We start from the raw sequence: 23,353 nt of genomic DNA on the forward strand, positions 1-23,353 counted from the left end.
AGCCTTTCAGTATCAGTATTTACTCCAGTTGACGCAATACCAGTCCAGGTCCGTGTGATCAACCTGCTCCCTCAATGCAGAAGATCACAGTGTCCTCTGAAAGTGACTGAATCATGCCCATTCAGAAGGAGACCTGAAAATCTGGCTGAGGTGTTAGGTTGGGTGAAGGGGAGGGAAGAGGCAAGAGTGGGGGCAGACAGCTAGCTTACTCTTTGCTCACCTTTTCCCCATTGCTCTTTTCTCCCACTACCCCATAAAGAAAAGATCTGAGAAAGACAAATCAGTGGCTTAAAGATTTCCATTAGTTTGTTATTCATGCATTCTCTCCAAAAGCAACATGGCAGATGCTGAGATGTTCTTTCCTCCTTCTTGCCTACTTTTATAGATGTAGCATCTCATTTCTGGTGCTCTACACTTCCTCTAATTTTCTGTGTATGTGAGTGGCAGAAGCTAGAGTAGGCAGGAGAAGAGACGATGAGGTGCTCATCTCTACATTTAGTGATGACACCAAATTGAGCAATACCTTGCTATGAGAGCCCCACATAATTGTCTAGGGCCGTGGTACTCAAAGTAGCTGGTTTGCAAACTCTTTGCAATCTATCCATGATGAGATAAGGAGCTTGTGCCAGAATGGACCAACACACTGCTGTTCTCATCAAGAAAGACTTGCTGTGAAAATAATGTCAGATGAGCCAACCAGTGTGCTTACTGATATAGTAGGTGGAGTGGGTTAACTGTATGGCCATAGTCTCATAAACAATCTATTATTGTAAGTTTGCTCACAGGAAAAACTTACGACCAATGTGAGAGACCAACATTTCTGAAAAACCTTGAGCATCTTATTGAGGCTTCTACCTAAGGCAATACCTAAGGCTCTAGAAACTGTGTTAGATGTGCGAAAGGTAAAAATTTGCCATCAGTATAGAAATAGTACCTATGGCATGTCCTCTATTTGGGGGCAAGTGTGCAACATACTTAAAAGTTTTTTCTTTTCCCCCTTTTTTGGGGGAGGACTAAACCTACTTACTATTTTTTTTCTCTAAAGAGGAAGAAAATGAGGGAGTAGACAGTAAGGTGGAGAATGAAGACATGTTACACTGTGAATCACATCCCAATTTGATCAGTAACTACTAATGAGAATTAGTGAAGAATTAAGACTTGGATGATTCTTATCAGATCATAACCAACACCTCTCTACCAGTCATTGGGCTAATACTATAAATTTTCCCAAAGTACTTCATTTTCTTATTTGATTTATAAAACAACTGTGTCAGATTGGTAAGTACCTTCTTTTGACTGATAAGCATGGAGCTCGGCAACACATTTTCATTTTCATTTGAATGGGTATATAGAACTTGGGCACTTGCCCAAGATTACATGGCCAGTAAAAGGCAGAAGTAGACTGAGAGTCTTGACTATTATTTAATATACCTTCCATTATATTGTGCCCTTTTAACCAACATTATTGGAATTTGACTGGAGGTATTCATGAAATAAGATCTAATGGCACAAAATCCATGGTGGATTGCACAACACCAAAAGATAAAACATTAAGGGACATTGAAATTGGTCTTCAGATGATTCAGATACTCAGTTCAGTTGATTCATCATAAATTAACTCCAAGATGAGTCAAAGAAGGTCAAAACCAAATATTCTCTATGATTATACTGCGGAAGGCACAAAGAAAAGTGGGTGAGACAGATTAATTGCCCAATGAATGTATCTGCTAGTCTGTTCTGATCTATTTATCTGAAAAAAAATTTTAAGTACTATTAAAAAAATCCCCAAATTAAAAATAAAAACTTCCAAATTAGTCCCAAGTCTCTGTTCCTCAAGAGGAATCTGTAAAAGATCACTTCTAAAAAAAGTTTTGTATCACTTGACATTTAATTTGAAATCATTTATCTTCAAGTCAGCAACAATTAGGTGCTACTATCAGCCATTCATCATGAATTGCAGAAGAATATATTTCCCTCAGAGGACAGACAGCAGTGCTTTGCATGAAGCAAGTCAAGGAAAACCAATACAGTTGAGAGAAAATCTGTTAAAAATAAACGTCCTTTACTTGTCCCCTAATAATGCACCTAAGTTATACATAGTAGTACCCCTCCCTTATCTGTGGGGCATACATTCCAAGAGCCCCAGTGAATATCTGAAACCAGGGATAGTACCTATACTATGAATACTGTGGTTTTTTCCTGTACATACATACCTATAATAAAATTTAATTTATAAATTAGGCACATTAAGAGATTAACAATAGCTAATAATAAAACAATTATAACAGTATGCTATAATAAAAGTTATGTGAATGTGGTCTCTCTCTCAAAACATCTTATTGTACTAAATTCACTTTTTTCTTGTGATGATGTGAAATGATAAAATGCCTATGTAATAATATGAAGTGAGGAGAAAGACATAGGCGTTGTGATGCAGTGAGGCTACTATTGACCTTTTGACACTAAGTCAGGGGAGGAGAGATCTGCTTCCAGACCATGATTGACAGTGGAAAGCAAAACCTTGGGTAAAGGGGCACTACAGGTATCTCTCACTTTCTGAAACTCTACATTATGCCACTTTGTTTTCATAAAAGTGAAAATCCTCTTCTGATTTTTTTTTCCATTATGGAAAACAGGTGCTAATATAGGTCTTTCCTTAAAGCGAAGTGACATTACATGAACTTTTGGAAAGTGGAGAATACTCTTCACTTTATGCCATTTTGGCTTACAAAAGGTTTCATAGGAATGTTTTACTTTCAGATAGTAAAGTATACTTTCAGATAGAGGGAAAACCTGCACCTTAGTGGTATCATTGTTCTGGTCCCTGTATCATACAAAAGTGGCACTATGCTAGCCAAATTCTAATAAATAAGCTTCTGTACTTAGCACTGTGTTGTCAGAGAAAGGCGAACATCTGAAATACTTAATATTTCCATGGGACTAAACAGCATATATGACTGATTACAGCATGTATGACTCATGAGACAGGCAAACTGCAGTTGGTATGTTCAACTGGAGTTGAAAATAGTGACACAGTCACTTTTTAATTGCATGAGAGTTTGGATCTAAGCAAATTATATCACTCCATTAACCCTACCTAAGGGAACCAATATGGAATTAACAGGAGATAAACATTTTAGAAAGAAATATGTATCTGTCACTACCTGAGCAGGTGAATTTCAAGAAGTTAACTTTAGAGAAACTATACAAAAACCCTAAAAGAAAAAGTAGTTTGGGGATGAAGAGAAAGAAAGAACAATTATAGGAACTTTATATATAACTTAAATGTGAAGGTAACTGGATCCATATGCAACATCATTATTTGAAGGTCACGGGAACAGAATTTAGAAGAAATTATCATTTTAATATAAGGAATTAGCCTCAAGTGGAGATTTGAGTGTGGAGTAAAGTCAATTTTTTGGATGGAAACGTGCTTTGACCCTATCCTATGTGTAATGCTGTCTGAAGCTTTTATTTATGCGGTGATGATACATATGGCTTCCAAAGTGGCTAGTTTATTATCTTCCTCATAATGGATTTCCCACACTGAATAAAGTTAGTTCCTTACAAGCTGATGATTAATGTGTTTGTTTCCATAAATAGTTAACTGAAATAAAACTATTATGCTTTTCTCAGGGTTTTAATCATTTCAGGGGTATCTCTTTCCATTCATGAGCTGTGGTAGAATACTATCAAAACTATTATTTATTAATTAAAGGTTTCATATGAAGGAAACTAGCAGTACAAAAGAAAGTGAGAGAAATATTGCTGCGATTGCTCCAAGCAATTCTGACTTGTCTGAATAAGAGACACAATTTTATTCTACTTGGTTGTGTAGAGAATTCCACTTTCTGCTAGCATCCTTTATTCAGTCACTGGCCCAATCAATGTATTAGGTCACTGGGCAGTAGAATTCACTGAGAATGGTGGCTAAATTAAGTCCATTTTATTTAATGCCTAAAAGGACTCTGACATTGTTTTATATTTTGCAAGTTGTCTTGTGTGTGTGTGTTTAAATCACACACAAGTGTGTGTATGGGTCTACTTTTTAGGAGAAGCAAGGGAAAGAAAGATCAGTTATTTTTGCTGAAAGCAGATTATGGTCCTCTCCTAAAATTACATATTATAGTGACTTGGCATTGAGTTGGACATTCTTAATATAGAACATTGTAGAATGACATTTAAATGATATACTAAAAGCAAGACAAGTTAGATATGTTTGAATATAAAATACAAAGACACATGAAAGAAAACGTCACTTGGGCAAACAAGATCTGAGTTAACAGAATAATCTCTCCCTTTCAAGATGTGTACCATGAAAATAACAGTGACAAATGTGATTTAAAATACATTTCTGATCTGAAATAAAGAAGTAAATGTGCTTGCCAGAGTGTTCATTTTATTGTCAGCTTGTAAGGGTTGTCTCTGGAAGACTGTTCCCACAGTAGTCCTAAAGCTTTGAAGTTGTCCAATTCTAGACGCTGCTTCATGGTTTCTCTGGTCCCCTTGTACTGTGCTATATCTGCACAAACCCATCATGGAACACAATCTCCTTCCTAACTGACAACCACTAATTTGGGGAAAATTCTTGCTATTTATGATTTGCCAAACAATCTACAAATGGAATGGAGTCTGGAGACTGAACACTATTGGCAACTTATGAAGTATTAATAAAGAAGCAATGATGAGAAGCAAGCGATGCTGACTCTCGCATTTCGTTCAATCTGATTCTGCATATATATTAATAATGATGCACCCTATGGATGCAACTTCATGTTTATAACACTTTGGCCATTGGCAGCCTGGTGCACCTGTGTTTTCCATGCCTTCCCATCTGCTGCCTATAGTCATTCAGATTCAGGTGACGGAAATGTTTTAGATAAAAGTTAATTAGCCTGCACTCTGCAGATCAAATCTCTATAGTTCAGCATTAAATAAAATATTCTGGGCAACTGCTGAAAGTAACGGGTGCCCGGCCTTCCTAAGATTAAAAATGTAAGATCCATTTTTCTAGAAAAAGAAACCTTTAGTGCTCTCTTGATATTTTATGCATAGATTCTATCAAACTTTTCACTTGTATTTGGCCTTACTCATTTGAGCTTTTATCTCTGTATATATATATCAAAAGTGGAGGAAGAGAGATTAGAAATTTTTTTTTTCGGCCAAAGGGATAGTAAAATGATATACAGTCAGAAATTCTCCAGTGTCTGAACTCTTTTATCAACACACTGACCAAAACTTTCCTTAGTTTCTCAATCTTTAACATGAGGCCAACAACAATTACCTACTTGTTTCATAAATACTTTGTGCAAGGCTAAATTTAGCTTGATATTTTCATAAAAATGAGCAAAATGCAGAAAACTCCTATTGCTGAAAGGACTCTGCCCTCAGGTCCTCAATATCACTATCTTCAACAGTAAGTTCACAAATAGCTTCTTTTCTTGAAAATATATTCAATTTTTTAACCCCTAAGAAATGGAATAATTAGATTTTTTTTTTATTACTAGATAATTGAGACAGAAATGGGCTCAACACAGCAACTGCATACAACCAGTCTCTGAGCCCACATCACACAGAAAGAAAATAGGGGAAAACAAACAAACCAACAAACCAAAAACCACCAATCCCAAATGCGTTCCTCCCATCCATTCAGATATTTCTAATGCATTCCAATGCCTAAGCCTAATTAACGACACATCTTTACCGCTTGCTTCCGTAGTAGTTGCAGATTTTCTGTTGACTGACTCAAGGAATTCTGAGGGATGTTTTCTTCCTTCCACCCCCGCCCAAGCCTCAGGCACACCTTCTACAGGAATCAGAGCAGATGCTGCGTTTCCCGCCACGCGCTCTCAATTCCTCTAGGGAATGAAAGGCTCTAGCTTTGCCTGAGATCTTCCATCACCACCCCACCCCCCACCCCCGCGCTAGTCTTTAGAACCTCTATTGCTCTCCACGATCCAGAACTTTGAGTTCTAACTTCCCTCCAGCATCCACTAGGGTTGCTCAGCTGGTCAAAACAGGAGGATTTTTTTCGCTTATTCCCCCCACTTCCTTTCTTCCATCTGCTACCCCTACCTCTCATTTTCTTTCCATCCGCACTTAAACTGTCTTATTTTACTTTTACTGAGGTCCTTCTACCAACCATCTACGGATATGGTCCGACCCCTATAACATTATCAAAGTTGCAAAGCCCCAAGTCCCCCCTCCCCTCCACAAGGTCCCGGCCCCCAAGCGGCGTCCCCACTCCTCTCACCTGACTCTCCCGCGGAAACTCGTGGCGCACGATGCTGATCACTGGAATGTGCAGGACAGAGCTGACCAAGTCGAGCTCCATCATCTCGCCCTGGCTCTGGGGGAAGGCGAGCAGCGCCGACACCCCTTGCACGACCACGGTGTGGCACACGCTCTGCAGAAAGGAGAAAGGGTCACTGCTCCACGGCGAGCTTGGGGAGGAGAAGGGCAAGAGCGGCAGATCGCCCAGGCCCGCCTCGATGGCCATCACTACTTCCAAAGACAGGTTGTAGGGCAGCAGCCCTTCCACGCGGTTCAGGTTGTCCACGGCGAAGAGGAGGGCGTCCCGAGGCCACAGGGTCTCCGCCGCGGCGCCCTCCCCCGGCTTCCGGGCGCGCGGCGGGCCCCGGCCGTGCAGGGCGCTCCCCAACCAGCGTGCGCCCGGCGAGGGCGCCGGGGGTCGCCAAGTCCCTGGCTCGGGCTCATCCCGCTGGGCGCCTGCTCGGCTGCCGTCCAGAGCGCGGCTGGAGGCGCGGGGGGCCGTGGTCCAGGGCTGCAAGTGCACCGCGCCCACCCTCACCGCGTGCCCGATGCGCTTGAGGATCTGGCAGGGCTGCGGGTGCGAGGAGGATCCGGGCACCCCGGCCAGCACCAGAGCGCAGGGCGGCGGCAGCAGCAGACAGACCCTGCTCAGCAGCCACCACAAACTCAGTCTCCTCATTACTGAGACCCGCAGGGAGAAAGCGCGCCCCCTCGTGCGCCCGGCTCGCCCCCCTGCAGCCGCTGCCTCACGTCTCCGCCCCCAGGTCCCGCCGGCGGCTCACTCCTCGCGGCGAAGCGCTCCCAGGAGCCGAAGCGGTCCCCGGGCCATCCAAGTTGGAGCCTAGCGCGCCCAGGTCCCTCCGCCGCGCATCCTCCGCCCGCCCGGTCCCTGCGCGGAGCCAGGCAGGCGGGCGGGCCGGCACCGGTCACCCGCGGTTTGGACGCCCGTTCTCTGCCCGCCCCATCTGCAGGGCGGCTCGGGCACTGCGTCCGGCCACGCGGGGAGGTTGGGCTGAGAGGCGGCCCGAGTTCCTAGGGGCCAACGCGACCCAGGAGGCGATGCGCTCACTTGGATTCTTTTCTTTCCCTTTTCTGCCCGGGCGAGACCCCCTTATTTCCTTGGGGTCGCTCAGGAGAAGGCGTTCACGCCCGGGGTGCGAAAAACAAGCCAAATCGTCCTTGCTCCGCCGTCGGCCACCCTCCGGCGGGGCCCCCCAGCGCTGGCTTCATCTTTCTTCCTGTCTCGCTACTTCCTCCCTTCCTTGCTCCGCTCCCCTTTCCGCCCAGTGGCCGCCGCCGCCTGCTTCCTCGGCGGAGCGACGCGACTGGCCAGCAAAGGGTGGTTCTGCTCGGAGCGCAAAGTTCTCCCCGCCTCAGCCGGCGCCTCCCTGTTGCTGAGCCCTGGCGCCAGCCTGTCGCTTGGCTGCGCCAAACGCCCGCTGATGGGGAGATTCCCGGGTGGCGCTTCCCGCGCCCCCGGAAAGTCCGCTCCCCGCAACCGCGACGCGTCTCGGTTTGCGAAATTCCTTGCGACCCCAGAGGGCGAGGTCTCGGAGCCGCGGAGAATTCCGAATTCCGAGTTGTGCCTGAGGAATCCTAAATCCAGTGGTTCGCTGGGATAGGTTCTGAGAAGCTGCAACTTGAACGAGCCTCTTCTCTTCGATGTGTCGCTTTAAAGATTTTTCTAGTAAGGGCACGAAAGCCAGAATCATTTACACATTTAATCTCCGCTTCCTTCTCTCGGGCACGTGGGCCTTTGCGGTTTTGAAGGGTTCCCTACGTTTTGGGGTTCTCGGAATTAAAAAGTGAATTGGAAGCAATGATTTGATCCAGAAATTAAAGAGATTCAAAATACTTTTAGAGTTTCAAGCACAGTCAACAGTAGTTTCTAGTTTAGACCAAGAGCCCATCCAGATCACCGTTTCTAGTAAGGTCTTTCATTTGTATGGTAATACAGTGGAGTCAGTGGGTTATGATTTGGTCTCTTCCTCCAGGATCTGAATCATCTGAAATTAGAAGCAAAAGAGAGGGGTAAGGGCAGGACTGTGGTTTCCACGCGTACAGTAAATTTATTTTATGCCTTGGTATCCTTTAGAAGGAGGGTAGGAGACACATCCTTGGGCGGGGGAGCAAGGCTGGGGACCGACAGTTCTGAATTTCAATACCACTTCAAGAGAACCCTGACCTTGGCAATTTATTTCACCTCACCTTGCCCTGCTGTTTGGAGCTGCTAAATTGTTATGCAAATACAGCTAGCTTTTAGCTCTGGAGGGCTGTTTTGATTCACGAGCTAAAGTTTCCATCAGGCTTTAAATCCTTGGGATGAAGAGGCTCTAGCTAAATAAAATTCCCAACAAGGATAAAAAGTGCATGCCGTTTCCCTCAAAACAGACCTTTAAAGGCATCTCAGTGCAAAACCTATCGGATAACCAAAATGGCTGCTGCAAGGCTGGGGTGCCAGAGAAGAAAAGAGTGAGAGTCATCATAAAGGATGAACCACAAGGGACAGGGGCCCTCCTGAGGCCCTAGAGTGCGTCCCGTGCGTGGGTCCTGGAGACTCTTTCTTGTTTCAGAAGAGTCCATCAGTTGGGATCTGAATAAGGAAAGTATAGAATTTCCTGCCCCGTGCACTGCGGGAAAACTGGGAACCTCTTAGTTGTGTAGTGAGAAGATGTGTTTGTGTATATGTGCACTGAGGAGTGTAACAGACCGTGCGCTAAAGTGGTTACCTTAGTATGTACTTCGCATTACATACATGTTTAGATGGTGATGAAGAATAGATGGGTCTGATTGTTAGTTTGATCTTAAGAGTCACTGGCATTCTTTAGGCCTCTCAAGTCCATGACCACCTTGAGGGAACAGATGAACTGCTTGTTCACAGAAGAAGGGAAGATTCCCAAGGCTCCCAGGAAAGAGCCGTACCAGCTCAGGATAAACCACAGCTACATCTTGCAAATACTGAGTGAACAGTGAAGAACAGCCCTTCCTTCCGGGGCTTCTTTTTTTTGTTTCTTTCTGGGCTTTTCAATGATGATACACTGGTTCCCTTTCTATTTTCTTTTGCTGCTTGGTTCTTTTCTTATTAGTATTTTTAAAAACTTTTTTTAAAAGTTTATTTATTTTGAGAGAGAGAGAGTGTGTGTGCATGCAAGCAGGGGAAGGGCCGAGAGAGAGAGAGGGAGGGAGAGAGAGAATCCCAAGCAGGCTTTGCACTGTCAGCACAAAGCCCCATGGGGGGCTCCATCTCATGAACCATGAGACCACGGCCTGTGCCGAATTAAGAGTTGGCTGCTCAACAGACTGAGCCACCCAGGCCTGCCGCTTGGTTCTTTTTATCCATATCACTGTAATCTGAACATCTATGGCGTGATTATTTTCTCTCCTTTCCTCACATTTCCCTTTTTTCTTTTCCTTCTCCTCTTTTTTCATGGTTCAATGGTCATAATGTTGAAAGCTCTTCTAGAGTCAATCATCAGTTCAAACAACCATTTATTAAGCTCCTACTCTGTGCCAAACATTGCTGCAGAACTCTTCCAGAGGTAGATGAATAAACTCAAGATTAGAGAAGTTGAGGGTTTTCCCCCCTCAAAGTCACATATTTAATGAGTGAACAAAATGCTGACATTGAATTTATAGTCTAGTGGGAGAGACAGTAAAAGATATAAGGAAGTAAATGTGGAATATGTCATTTGATGCAAAGGAGAAAAGTAAACCAGCAAATTAATTCTTAATTCTTTAAGAGGAGAATGGGCTTTAATTTTAGATAGGGGAACCAGGGTAAACCCCTCTGAGAAGATAACTTTTGAATAAAAACTTAAAGGAGGTGAGGTTAAAGGAGGTGAGGGGATGATTCATATAAACATTCAAGACAAGAATTTCCAAATAGAGGAACCAGCAAGTGCAAAGACCCCGAGGAAGGAATATTTCTGGTATGTGTGAGGAATAGCAAGGAGCTCAGAGTTGTTGGAGCAACATGCTCTGGGTTAAGAGTGGTGACAGGTCAGGCCAGAGAGGCAATGAGAAGGTGGCAGATAATACAAGCCAGTGAAGAATTTTGGTTTCTATTCTCAAGGGGATGAGAAGGTATGGGGGCAGGTGTTAAGCAGAAGGGTGACAGGACTTACGTTTTAACAGGACTACTCTAGCTGCTCTTTTGATAATAGATGAAACGTGGGCAAGAGTAGAAGTCAGGAGACCAGATATAAGGCTGTTGGCAATAATGCGTATGAGAGATAACATTACTGTCAAATCAGAAAACCATCTTACCAGATTAGTGTTATTATTCCCATCCTATAGAACAGGAAATTGTATTTGAGAAAAGTTGAATTATTTGCACAAAGTCATTGCATAGTTAGTGAGTGGCAGCATGGATTCAAGATTCTAAGTTCACCCCAGCTGCATTATTGGTAGCAAGAATCAGCCAAATTTCAAAATTGGCTCACCCAGAGAAGATGAAGCTCTTTTTATTACCAGATTCTAAATGAGAACTACTGATCTAAGAACCCATGTTGGAGAGTCAAATAAACAAAAACAAATCCAAATGCTCACAATTTAAAATGTGCTTTTGTGCACATCTGTGCTTTCTGGTACCAGCAACGGGTAAACTAAAAGCGGAGATATTCTGGAAGTAGCCCAGGAAAGGCTGTGGTGAATGATGCTGTGGGAGTCAGAAACTTGGATTCTATTTTCAGCACCGCTTCCCTATGGGTGTGACATTTAACCTCCTGAAGCGTAGATTCCTCCTTTGTACTGGGGCTGTGGTGACAGCTCTTGGCGTTGTCTACATGGCAGTGTGTGGACTCCTGTGAACCCTTTGAAGTTCCATGGGAGTGGGCGGCTTTTTGTAGGGCTTTCAGTTCAGTCACATTTTTATAAAGGTTTGGAAAATGACCTTTTTTTCTTTCTTTTTGCCTATACCCTGACAAATTTTCAAGTTCTACCCATATTTAGCTTTGTTTTTGTGGATGGAAATAATATCAAATGACATGTTCCTATCTCTGGGTCAGCCTTGTATGCAATATTAGCAATTGTAGGGGTTTTTAAAAAATCAATATTCAGATGAAAAACATGCTCACCTCTAGCTAATAATACCCCTAAGCCCAAATTGTGGCCCTCTCCCACATCAACTTCTTTGTCTCTATCGCCAGGGACCCTGTTGTTACGAGCATCCTTCTGGGTAAAAACAAGCAAACAAAACAAATGAACAAACATACCCAAACCAGAAACAGAATCATAAATATAGAGAACGAAGTGGTCGTTGCCAGAAGGGAGGGGGCTGGGGGGATAGGCAAAATAAATGAAGGGGATGAAGAGGCACAAACTTCCAGTCTGTTTATGAAATAAATAAGTCACAGGGATGAAAAGTACAGCATTGGGAATATAGGCAACAACACCATTACAACATTGTGTGGTGACAGATGGTAGCTACACTTGTGGTGAGTATTGTGTAATGTATAGAATACTGTGGAATCACCATGTTGTGCACCTGAAACTAATAAAACATTGTATATCAACTATACTTAATAATAAAAATTTAAAAAATATGTGTGGAGTTGGTAGAGAAGTGATGGTAACAGAATTTGAGGAGGGAATGAATCATGAAAAAATTGGATCAAGTTCCAATTCTTAGAAGAAGCAGATCCTAACGGCTCATCTATTTAAAGCCTAATTATTCTTTTTTTTATGTCCCCCCAATTTAAAAAAAGGCTGTATTCACTTGGTACCTGTAACACTGTTCTCTATTCTACTAACTAGGCATTAATTTTGGCAATAGTCATCCTCTTCAAAAAATGTAAGTATGGGATCCCCTCATCATTATGGGATTATTAGGATAAATTATTTTACCCTGATTGTTGCAAAATGAATATCCTGTTGGGAATTTTTTTTGATGGGGGAGGAGGAGTTCATTTCACATTATAAGGGGATTTGGGGACATAAGAAAGGACCAGGTAGGATTTCACTAGTTGTTTTAGGCAACCCAAGGAACTGGAATAAGAGGAAAAAAAAGCATCAGGAGCTAGGAAAATGGGGTGAAGAAAAGAAAGCAAAAAATTAGTTTGTCTTATCTCTTTCAAGCAGTGCTCAGGCACTGCCATGACACTGGAAAATATAAAGGGGAATGTCTCCTCTCTTGTACCACATGATCACCTACACCCAGGAAACCAAATTCAGGCCAGGACTATTACCTATCTATAAATTATGTACTTCCAATAGTTGTTTGGCTTTCAGCTATGAAAAAGAACACTGTGGTGTCTTCAGTCTAGTTATTGTCAGGGGAGTAAGTTATCAGTTGTGACAAGTGTGTGGCCTTTTCAACATCCACCAGGATTATTAGCTGAGTGTTTGGATTTTCTGATTCTTCTAAAGGACACACTACAGGAAACTCAAAGAGGACTTGGAAAGGCCAATATGGCAGTCTCAGTCTCTCTCTCTCTCTCTCGCTCTCGCTCTCGGTCACTCTCTCTCTTTTTGTAATAATCATCCCAATTTAGTGTTTATTCAAATGAGTTTTGGAATAAAACTTGGCCCATCACAGACTGCAACATTTTTAAGGGCCTTTTTTGGTGCCCCATTGCTGCACAAATTTTACAGCTGTAGCCAAAGAATTAGGGACTTTTGTAAAGGCTACTTTCTTCGTATTTCTTATGCTTTGTGTCTGTAAAAGCATTTTGTTTAAGAAAAAACAGTTTTTGTTTCTTTAGAAAGAGGCTTTCAGGAAGGCTTTTCACAAGAAGATAAGAATTATGAAATCTTTATCATCCTAGAGCTTATTATCTTAAGTGACTTCTACATGCCGGACACGTTGATTACATGATCTCCTAAATATGTAAATAGATGGTATTATCCTTATTTTATAGATGATGAAACTTGCACTTGGTGAAGTTGAGTCATTTGCTAAGAACTGGGAAGCAAAATCAGATTTGATCTTCTGACTCTGAAGTCCATAATCTTCATTGCCATTTCCAAGTGTGAATGGAAGCATAATGATCAGGCCTGGCTGACTCTGGGACCACTATCTAGCTAATGTACAAGGATGAACATAATCATAAAGTTACTTGACTCTCACTGTCTGAGTATATTAGTGCAAACTCTAAAAGTCTTAATACTTAAGGAGATCTTAGGAAATGGTTTCCTTACTGTTTAATACTACACATAAACAGGCATGAATCATTATGATTTTCCATTTTCTTATTGGCCACAAACTTTCCAGCGGATTTTTTTTTTTTTGTCTATTTCATATGTGAAATGACTTTACCTTGGCTACAGTTTTAAATGTCATTGGAAATATTATCTTATAATTAATTCTCTTCCTTAGGATCTCTTTTTAGCAGCCTACACTCAGGATCTCAAGGAATATGTTAATATATGAAAATCTATGTGATGTGAGATGGCGCTTCTGGAATGTCCTCATTGGGAGAAGTTCAGTTCACAGGGACCTTTATTCTCTTTAAGGCAGACGGGAGCGTCCTCTTCACATACTGTAATTGGCAAGACTTCTATCTTGCTCAAAGGATTGAAGACTTTGCATGGTATAAGGTAGATCACTCAAAAATGAGTTTGGATATACTTCATGTTGTGACGTGTGACCTTTTGCTAAACAGAACGGTTCTCCATGCCATTTCTAGGTGTTAGAATTGATGCAGACCGAAAAAAAAAATCTCATGATTATGCTGAAGGAGAACCTTATGAGAACTGAACCTCTCTTTGAAATGAGGGCTAATCATCTAGAAATTGTTATTCTCTTCCAGAATTTGAAACCCCCTCAGTATACACTGTACCTTTTCTTTTGGGGTTCCATCACCAGATTAAAAAAAAAGTCAGTTGGCCCCTACCCCCAACAGTACTATCACTGCAAGGTACACTATGGAAAGCAGACTGAGCAAGACTGAGACAATAGCAGCAATGATTAGCTCGTGATCACATGGAACCCTACCAAGAACTCAATGGGAAAACATTACATTCATTAAGAATGCTGGTACAATGACACTGATTAGGATGAGGCAGGATAAAAATAATAACTACTGTACTCTGGAATGGGATGACACCTCTTTGTTTGAAGAGCTTAATGCTTTCTTGCAGAATTTTTCTTTTAATTCTCTCTCAAGTAGAAGAGAGTAGACATATTATTATATTTATATAGTTTTAAATCAATTATGAATAGCTGATGCCTGAGGCGGAGAGTCAATAAATGATAGCCCAAGGTTCCACAACTTAAGGCAGACATAGAACTAAAACCCCATTTCTTTTGCAGTAATCAAAATGGGGAGGCAGCATATACTACTATGACCACAGATGGTGGAGCTGGTGCTGTGTAAGCTGGTGTTTGTCCTCTAATCTGCTCCTGGGCAGAAAGACCTCTGCTCGGTTCTGACGTTTGATGCCATTAAGGTGAGGGCTCAGCTTTTCTGATAATGAAAGCACTTGCAGCCCATTTGTTTATAATGGCCATATCTGCCTTAATCTTCATTCATGTTTAACTGGGAGATTTGCAGTTTCCTCCCACCTTAGTATGGCTTCTTCCTAAAGTCCTTCATCTGGCTGGTGGCACAGTCATGTTTCTGTGGAGTTTCGAAATGGTTTTCAGCAAAAGCAATCTTCTTTTCTATTGTACCAGCTATTCAATCTTCCTCTTTAAGTCTCCCTACTAGCTCCCTGCTGCTTTCTAAATCAAGCAGTGAGTTTCCTGGTTTATCAGCCTCTCCATCATGGGGTTTAAATTTGCTATTACAGATTTTTTTTTTTTTTACTGGTATCTTCCCCAGTGCCAAAACACATCATCCTCATTCCAGAAGTGGGTGGCCAGAAACCTTTTCCTGGCAGCATCCACGGTTAGTGCTGCTGGCCTCTGTATGTGTATGGGATGGCTAGCAGAGGTTGCCTATAGCTTGTTCCCTTTGGAATCCAGTTTTCAGTTGACTACAATGTCTATAGGTTGCCATGCATTATTTCATTCTGCTTCTGCTAATGCCAGCAAGTCTTTGCCTACATGGTCAAGGGATCTGGCTGAAGGAAATGAAACTAGCTGATAAAATCTTTGACTATATTTATCACAAGATCAGAAAATATGATGATAGTGAGATTACACTGAATCCTATGAGTACAGCAGGAAAGGCTTTAGCAATGCATTCACATATAATATAATGTAAAATGTAACATATGTATAATAAAAATACAATTTAGCAAGATGTACAAGTTAAGTCATTAGCCTCAATTCTGTCTTTCCCTATAGTAGTAGTATGGCCTCATTCTAGGGAGGAGTGCATTTACCTAGGCTTTGACTTAGGGCTTGGATAACTCATTGCTTTGATCAAAGGATCAGTGGAAGTTTAGTGGACAGGATGCAAACGAAGGCTTGAAATGTGCTTGCCCAGCTGAACTTGTTTTCTTGGGCTCCTACCTTTTGCCCATAGAAGAACATTCTTTGGATGGCTGCTGTTCCAAAGACCATGAGAGGTTTGTAAAACAGACCCAGGCCCAGCTGCAGGTGGAAGCCAAGTTCAACTGATCTCAGCCTAGGTCAGCTGAACCCCAGTGAACAGGAGTCTGGTGAGTGACAAATACATGCTATGTTCTGCATTGCTGAGATTTTCTTGGTATCTGTTTTGCAGCAAAGTGACTGACACATATGTATAAATCTGTGGGAAACACTTTAATTAGATGCATCTTGTTTGCTTTTAAGAGAAATATCCCAAGGTAAAGCAGAGATTTATGGGTTAAGAAGAAAAAAACCCTCAAGTGTCTCCAAAGTAGATTCTGAGGATAGTTCACATTCAGTCTAAGCACTTATATTTATTTCTACATTCTCACGTGGTGAAAATTCACCTCTTTGCATGATCCAACACAACAAAGGTCTTAAGCCATCATGAAATTGAACATACTCAGCATGTCCTTATAAAAAAACATTCCACGTATTCATATAGTGCCTAGTATAAGTGGCATCGAGGTTAAAATGAACACATCCAGTCACAAAATAATCTTAACAAATATTTTATTTGCATTTTTTTCAAATAGCATGAAGATATACATACACTGCGTAATATTTTACATTTTTCTTCATCTTTCTCATTCATTTCCTTTCTTCACTGTAAGTGCTTCCACATTTCTTTCATCCTAAATTGTCCCTAAAATCTGCCAGCCTTTCTTTATTTGAAGATTTCCTCAGTGCTAGCATGTTTCTCCGCCTCTAGCTTTCTTCCTCATTCTGCATAACAAACCCCAAAAGAACCAGGCCTAATCCAGTTGTCAGGTGACTGAAGAGTTCAAACCAGAATCTTACTCAGTAGCCAGAGTTAGTTAAAGCCTAATGCTCATAGTTTAATAACTGTTAATGCTCATAGTTTAATAAACTGATGTTTAATAACATCACATGTCATGGCTCTCTCTGTGTTAGGGACATGATACTATAGAATGCAGAAACAAATGAAAAGGTCCCTGCTTTGGGATCTCACTAGTGTTGGAAAATTTTGTCATTCCAACAAAGAGTTAAAAACATTTGAGGAATAAAGCTTGAAATGGAAGATATTTCTTGAGTTGCAGTTGGGTTCTTTGTAAGGACATCAAACATAAGGAATCAACAGAAGAATGACAGATAAAAGAAAATATAATATATGCCAGAAATCATGAAGCCAAACTAATAGGATATAATAAAGCCTAAATATTAGGCTAACTGATGTATACACACATATAAATCTGTATTTTGTATTTGTCATACTAACTATAGGCGTTTCTAAATTTTATCGTCTCCAAAGAGGTGGCATCTTGGGTTGTAAAAATGTCACTTTACTTCTGTATAACTAAAATTTAACTTTCAAAGTTACATTTCTACTGATGGTGAAAAACTTGAATTGGCCAATTTAAGGAAAATTAATTATCAAGAAGGAAAAATATATCAAAATATAATTCTTTTCCATAGGCATAAAAAACTGTGGGCAATGCTATTATTAAGCGACTGCTTCTTGGAACCTTGCATATTAATGTTGAGAAAACTCACTCTTTACCTGATGTACGTCAGTTAAAGAGCTAAGTATAATCACATGGGAAAATTAAAATATATAGATCAAAGTACTTAAGGCCATGTTGTTGATGCTTTGAAGAAACAGGAATACTTTTATGCTGGTTGCAACATCAGGTTGTCAACACATATGGGGGAACCACACAACTTTTCATTCTTTTTGATAAAATGATCTGCTTTATGGAAATTAAGGCCAAAAAAACAAACAAGAGAAAAAACACAGAAGGAAGGAAAAAAGGAAGAAAAACCAGAAGTATAAGTAGAAAGGTATTTTGCAGCACAACTGAAACATTGTGGAAACCTGGAAAGCAACATAAATATTTAACAATAGGGGAATGAATATGTTTTTTTTAATTTTTTAACGTTTATTTATCTTTGAGACAGAGAGAGACAGAGCATGAACAGGGAAGGGTCAGAGAGAGAGGGAGACACAGAATCTGAAGCAGGCTCCAGGCTCTGAGCTGTCAGCACAGAGCCTGACGTGGGACTCGAACTCACGGACTGCGAGATCATGACCTGAGCTGAAGTCAGACACTTAACCAACTGAGCCACCCAGGCACCCTTGAATATGTTTTTTAAGGCATGTTAATTCTATGTTATTTCATTTAGTCAATAAAAATGATGAACATAAAAATTTTAGCATTTGGTAAATTACCCACAAATATGAAAAAAAATCAAGTAAGGATTGTACACACTTGAATTATAATTTTGTATATAGAACCTCCATTTCCACATTGGAAAGAATTATTAATAGAAAATAATGGTTATCATTTTTTAAAAATTAGCAGCACCTCATTTACACACTTTAATGTAAAAAAGTGATATGCAAATTAAAGTTATAACTAATTTAGCAAGTAATTACCCAGTAACCTCTCATATTTGAAACATATTTGGGAACCAGAAAATAGGCAAGTACATTTCTAAGGAGCCAAAAAACAAAAACCAAAAAATATTGGAGCGCGGATGCTCTTGAAGTTCACACATTTTATTTATAGAGAAACACTTCCAACTTTTCCTGAAAGCATTCTAATGAGCCTGATTCCTATACCAGTGCAGATTTGGAGAGATAATCAGAAGCCAGGGAACAAATCTCAGGAAATTAATGATAATAATAAGAGCCACACAGTATTTCATGCTATTGATAAAATGCATTCACATGCAGTTCATTTGATTTATACAAAAACTTTGAGATACTATTTTTTCATTGTGTCCGTCTTATAGATGAGTACGTGTCTGTCCATGAGCACATGACTTAAGCTCAGGTGTCCTAACCTGAAATTCCTAAATCTCTTTCCTTCACTGCATCCTCTGTCCTGCAATCGTGTGAAGTGACATCTGATCATCTGCCACCTTGGAATGTCAGCATAGCAGCTTCCTCATCACTCAGATTGAAGTAAGTCTCCTGATTTATCTGCTTTGTGACAATTTTAAGCTTCAGCGTCTTCATTTGTAAAATGGGGAAAGCATTTACAAGGTTTGTATGATGATTAAATGAGAAGAGCCAGGTGAAGTGCTTGGTAGAGTGTCCAGCTAGTGGTATGGAAAATTTTAAATGCCCACAGTAAGCATGTACTTAAAGTTAGGACACAGTACGGAATTAACTGAATAGACAGATTACTGTGTATCCATTTTGGGATTTGACATTATTTTAAGGTGAAATATCTTCAAGGGTCATACAATTGTATAGATATTGGTTTCTCTTCTTTTAGAACATGCCCGTGCTTCTGAATCTTCACACTTCTCTTGGCCTTCATGGTATTCATTCTAATCATGGAATTAAAAAAATTAGGAACACTGAGTTTTTTCATATACAGGTGCCAATTTTCATTCCAGAACATCTTAATGAATGGAAATATGTAGAATTCTACTTGGTGCTGCTTTATTTCATGGGTTGGAGAAAGAAGGCAAGGTCCTGAATAAATGGACATTAAAAGCTTCCACCATAAGCAAAGACTTCCGTGATCTATGGAAACCTGATTCAAATGATACTCCTTTGAAGTGAGCTTGAGGCATCATGTTATCCTTTCTCATGTTGTCTTTTGGCTTTATGAGGTACTTAATATTTTCTGAAGTCCTTTGGCCAAATGAATTGATATTTTCTAGATTCATTTGAACCCATGAAAGGACTGGTCGGGGAAACAGTTTTGGTGCTGGTAATTTTTCAACACACACACACACACACACACACACCCCACATAGCACTGGCATTTATATTCTTAAATGCATTGCATTGCATTTTTGGCATGCCTTTGTTTTAGTAAGTGAAACTTTGCACCCAGGAAAATAGGTTTGATTGTACAAAAAGGTAATGGAATCCACACTTCCTTGGATGATATATATGAACTTAACTCTTTGGTATCTCCCCCAACTTGCTTATGATACCAAATAAATGTGCAATAACAGGTGGCAGACTTTCCTATCTCTAGTGCACCAGGTACTAGCTGTATTTCCCCACATTTTACTTGCTTTCTAGCAAGTATAGATGTATCACACACATGGACTGATGCATAAAAAATTGGTAGGGGTTACTAGAGGTTTTCAGCTTTGGTTCTTCACACCCTCCACCCCTGGTCTGCAAGAGGATAAAAGTGATTCATAACAAAAACAAAACAGTAGAATGACAGCAAAACAAAAATCCTCACCCACAAACAAACAAGACAAAGAAGCACCTGCTAGAAGCTGCTGGAAGCAGGACCTACAAATGTAGACAATCTCTCTAAAATGCCAATCCTGGGGCGCCTGGGTGGCTCAGTCGGTTAAGCGGCCGACTTCAGCTCAGGTCATGATCTCGTGGTCCATGAGTTCAAGCCCCGTGTCAGGCTCTTTGCTGACAGCTCAGAGCCTGGAGCCTGTTTCAGATTCTGTGTCTCCATCTCTCTGACCCTCCCCCGTTCATGCTCTGTCTCTCTCTGTCTCAAAAATAAGTAAACGTTAAAAAAAATTTTTTTAATAAAATGCCAATCCTAAGAAATAAATAAATAAATAAATAAATAAACAAATAAATAAAATGCCAATCCTTATACACATATGAGCTTATGTCTGTGGCCAAATAGACTCAGCCACAGCCGGGAACTAATCTTAGGTTGAAATGTTCTAGTACATATTTCTTTGTGTTAAGATGACATAAGTGTCCATCTTAACACAAATGGGAGGTGATGAGAAGTGTTTCTGGTGATTTTGGAAAATTCATAAAGAGAAAGTTAACCCTAGTGGTGCACAGAGTGATGTGAATTGGTCAATCATCAGCCCCAGGACCTAACATCTGAGTAGGAAAGAAGTCTCAAATTTTGAGTGGAGTAACCTTTCTGAACTTCTGCATTGTATACCATAAAAACTCACCACCACCAAAACTCTGAAAAGTGTAGGGCTTCAGTATATATGCAAACGGTTGTTACTTAACTCAAAAGTCTTTGAAAGCATCTCTGCATTGCAATTGAGTGCAACAGGGAGGCACAGATCACTTTATTCTCAATTAGATTCAATCACCACATATCTATACATTTGGATTGCGTTGGCTGTTTCCCTTTAAGAATTGCATATAATAAATTATATTTAATATTATGCACTTGTCTTTTACTTGTTACAACAAAATTTGCTAAAGCATTTGCTGGAAATAAGGTTGAAGATTTTCTCTACTATCTAATTTAGTTGTGCTTATATAAAATTACCTGTGAGTAACTCTTTTAGAAATAATTTATAGAAAAATCTTGGTTTCCCTTTAAGAACTGTCATTATTTCCCCCTTTCTAGAAATAAGAAAAATAATTGGTTCTAATTACCCCTTTCACTGTCTTTACCAGAAGGCTCAGTACTGATTTAGAGATTCAGGTAAAGCAAGCATACTGACATTATTATTATTTTTTTTTTGCCTTTTCAAAAAAATGTTTATTTTGAGAGAGAGAGACAGAGAGACAGAGACAGAGAGAGACAGAGAGACAGAGTGTGAGCAGGGTAGGGGCAGAGAGACAGGGAGACACAGAATCCTAAGCAGGCTCCAGTCTCTACGCTGTCAGCACAGAGCCCAATGTGTGGCTGGAACTGGGAGATGGTGACCTGTATCGAAGTCCGACCCATAACCAACTGAGCCACCCAGGGACCCCACCTTTTTTGTTTTAATTTCATGATTTTGCATTTGACATCCATTTATACCCCACAGTTGCATTTCATGGTTTTTGCTTGCCAGTTGTCTCAAATCCTTTGTGTGAAAAAATAGATAAAAATTCAATCATCCAATCAATGAATCAATGAATCAATCCCAACATGTTCTGTGTATTCTGTTTGAATTCAGAGAGAAGTGTGCAAATGACACATTATGCATTTATCTAAATGTATTACATTTGATAAGGGAAACACTCAACCCGAATGCAAACAAAGAACTTCTAGATGTTAGACTCTTATAAATGAGAGCACTTCAGAGGTCATCTATTTATAATTTCACTCTCTTAGCTTTTGCATTCTTGTTGAGGCCATATTTTCTAAAGATTTTTAATAGTGTTTTTATTTATTTATTTTTATTATGTTTTTATTTTTAAGTCCATTATAATTAACACACAGTGTTGTATTAGTTTCAGGTGTACAACATAGTGATTCAGTAATCCCACACATCACCCAGTACTCGTCGCAAGTGCACTCCTTAATCCCCATCACCTATTAACCCATCCTCTCCCCCCACCCCTCTGGTCACCATCAGTTTCTTCTCTATAGTTAATAATCTGTTTCTTGGTTTGTTTCTGAAGATTTTTTTAATGCTTAGTGTATAATTCTTCCATGTAAAAACGCTGTGATAACCAAACATTTTAAAAATACACTCATTTAAATTAAGGCGAAATGCTCAATACCGATAATGCACATTGCAGCACATTGGATACTTTTAACTAAAAGAGAAAGTATTTTGACCCCTTTTTATTTTTCTCATAATTTATATATTTATAAAAATATCCTAAAGTTCATTCCAACCACCTGTTTCTAAATTACTTCTATGCATCTGAATGCTGTAGGTAAGAGTTACCTGCTATTTAAAAACAGCGTCTAATTTGTGTCTTTGTAAACTTTTCTAAGATCTGGAAAAAGAAAAGGTAAAGCAATTTATTTTATCATTATTTACATTTTGTCCTGAGCTTAAAATGTAGTATATTTTCAAAATTTAGAAACTTGGTAAATAGTTAATCCCAAACGCAGGGGCCTGTATACCTTTAGCTATAAAGAATAACGGAAGCTGTAGAGAATACAGTCAATTAACTACATCCCACCTCCCTAACACCCTGTCAACTTGCAGATAATATGGAAAGATTGTTTAGCAGCTCTGGACAAATTAACTGAGGAATTGGGAACATCTGAATCATAAAAGGAGCTGCCAATGAAAATAAAACTGCTAGTTCTGGCTGGTTCTGTGTAGGAATGGGCAGTCATCACAGCTGGGGTTGCTGGACTGTACTGAGAGAAGAAGCTTCTGTAGTTTGCTGGGGTAGAATCCTGCCCTTGGAATCATCCACTTTCTGGATTCAGTGAGCCTCTTCCCAGGCACTGTTTTGTGGAAACACTTCCTTCTAAAGGTCATGTGTAGATGGCTGTGACATTCCCTTTCCCTGATAAGGAAAGGGAAAAAAGTTTCACTTATTTATTTTGGGTAAACTGAAAGTACTCTTTCTGTGGGGGAGAGTGTCTGTGGATACTTAGAGAAGTTATCTTTAGATGTGAGAAACTGTCTTAGTCCAATGTGCTGCTGTGACAAGATACCACAGACTGGATAGTTTGTGTACAACAGAGATTTATTTCTCATGGTTCTGGAGGCTGGAAGTTCAAGAACAGCCTGGTGGTTAGGTGAGGACCCTCTTCTGGGTGGCAGATTTCCCCTTGTATCTTTACATGGTGGAAGAGTCTAAGGAGCCCTGTGAGGTCTCTTTTATAAGGGCACCCATCCCATTCATGAGACCTCCACCCTCATGACCGAATCACTTCCCAAAAGTTCCTCCTACTAATAACATCACCTTTGGGGGTGAGGATTTCAACATATGAATCTGGGGGGTGAGGATACACAAACATTCAACCTTAGCAAACCCTCTGCAAAACG

At 40.4% G+C, this 23,353-nt stretch overlaps 1 protein-coding gene across 2 annotated transcripts in view; it reads right to left on the reverse strand.

The window, feature by feature from the left end:
• Positions 1 to 23,353, reverse strand: part of GRIN3A (glutamate ionotropic receptor NMDA type subunit 3A) — a 294,454-nt gene that overhangs the window by 168,564 nt on the left and 102,537 nt on the right. For both annotated transcript variants that reach the window (XM_047067179.1, XM_047067173.1), the window contains exon 3: positions 6,254 to 8,279. In XM_047067179.1, coding sequence (XP_046923135.1) covers positions 6,254 to 6,952 — 699 coding nt within the window. In that variant the 5' untranslated portion in view covers positions 6,953 to 8,279. The remainder of the gene's footprint in view (positions 1 to 6,253; positions 8,280 to 23,353) is intronic.

The sequence above is a fragment of the Lynx rufus genome, unplaced genomic scaffold, assembly GCF_022079265.1.
Source record: "Lynx rufus isolate CCGP_SWC_20201006 ecotype Redwood Valley unplaced genomic scaffold, mLynRuf1.p SCAF_10, whole genome shotgun sequence".
Lineage (NCBI taxonomy): Eukaryota > Metazoa > Chordata > Mammalia > Carnivora > Felidae > Lynx > Lynx rufus.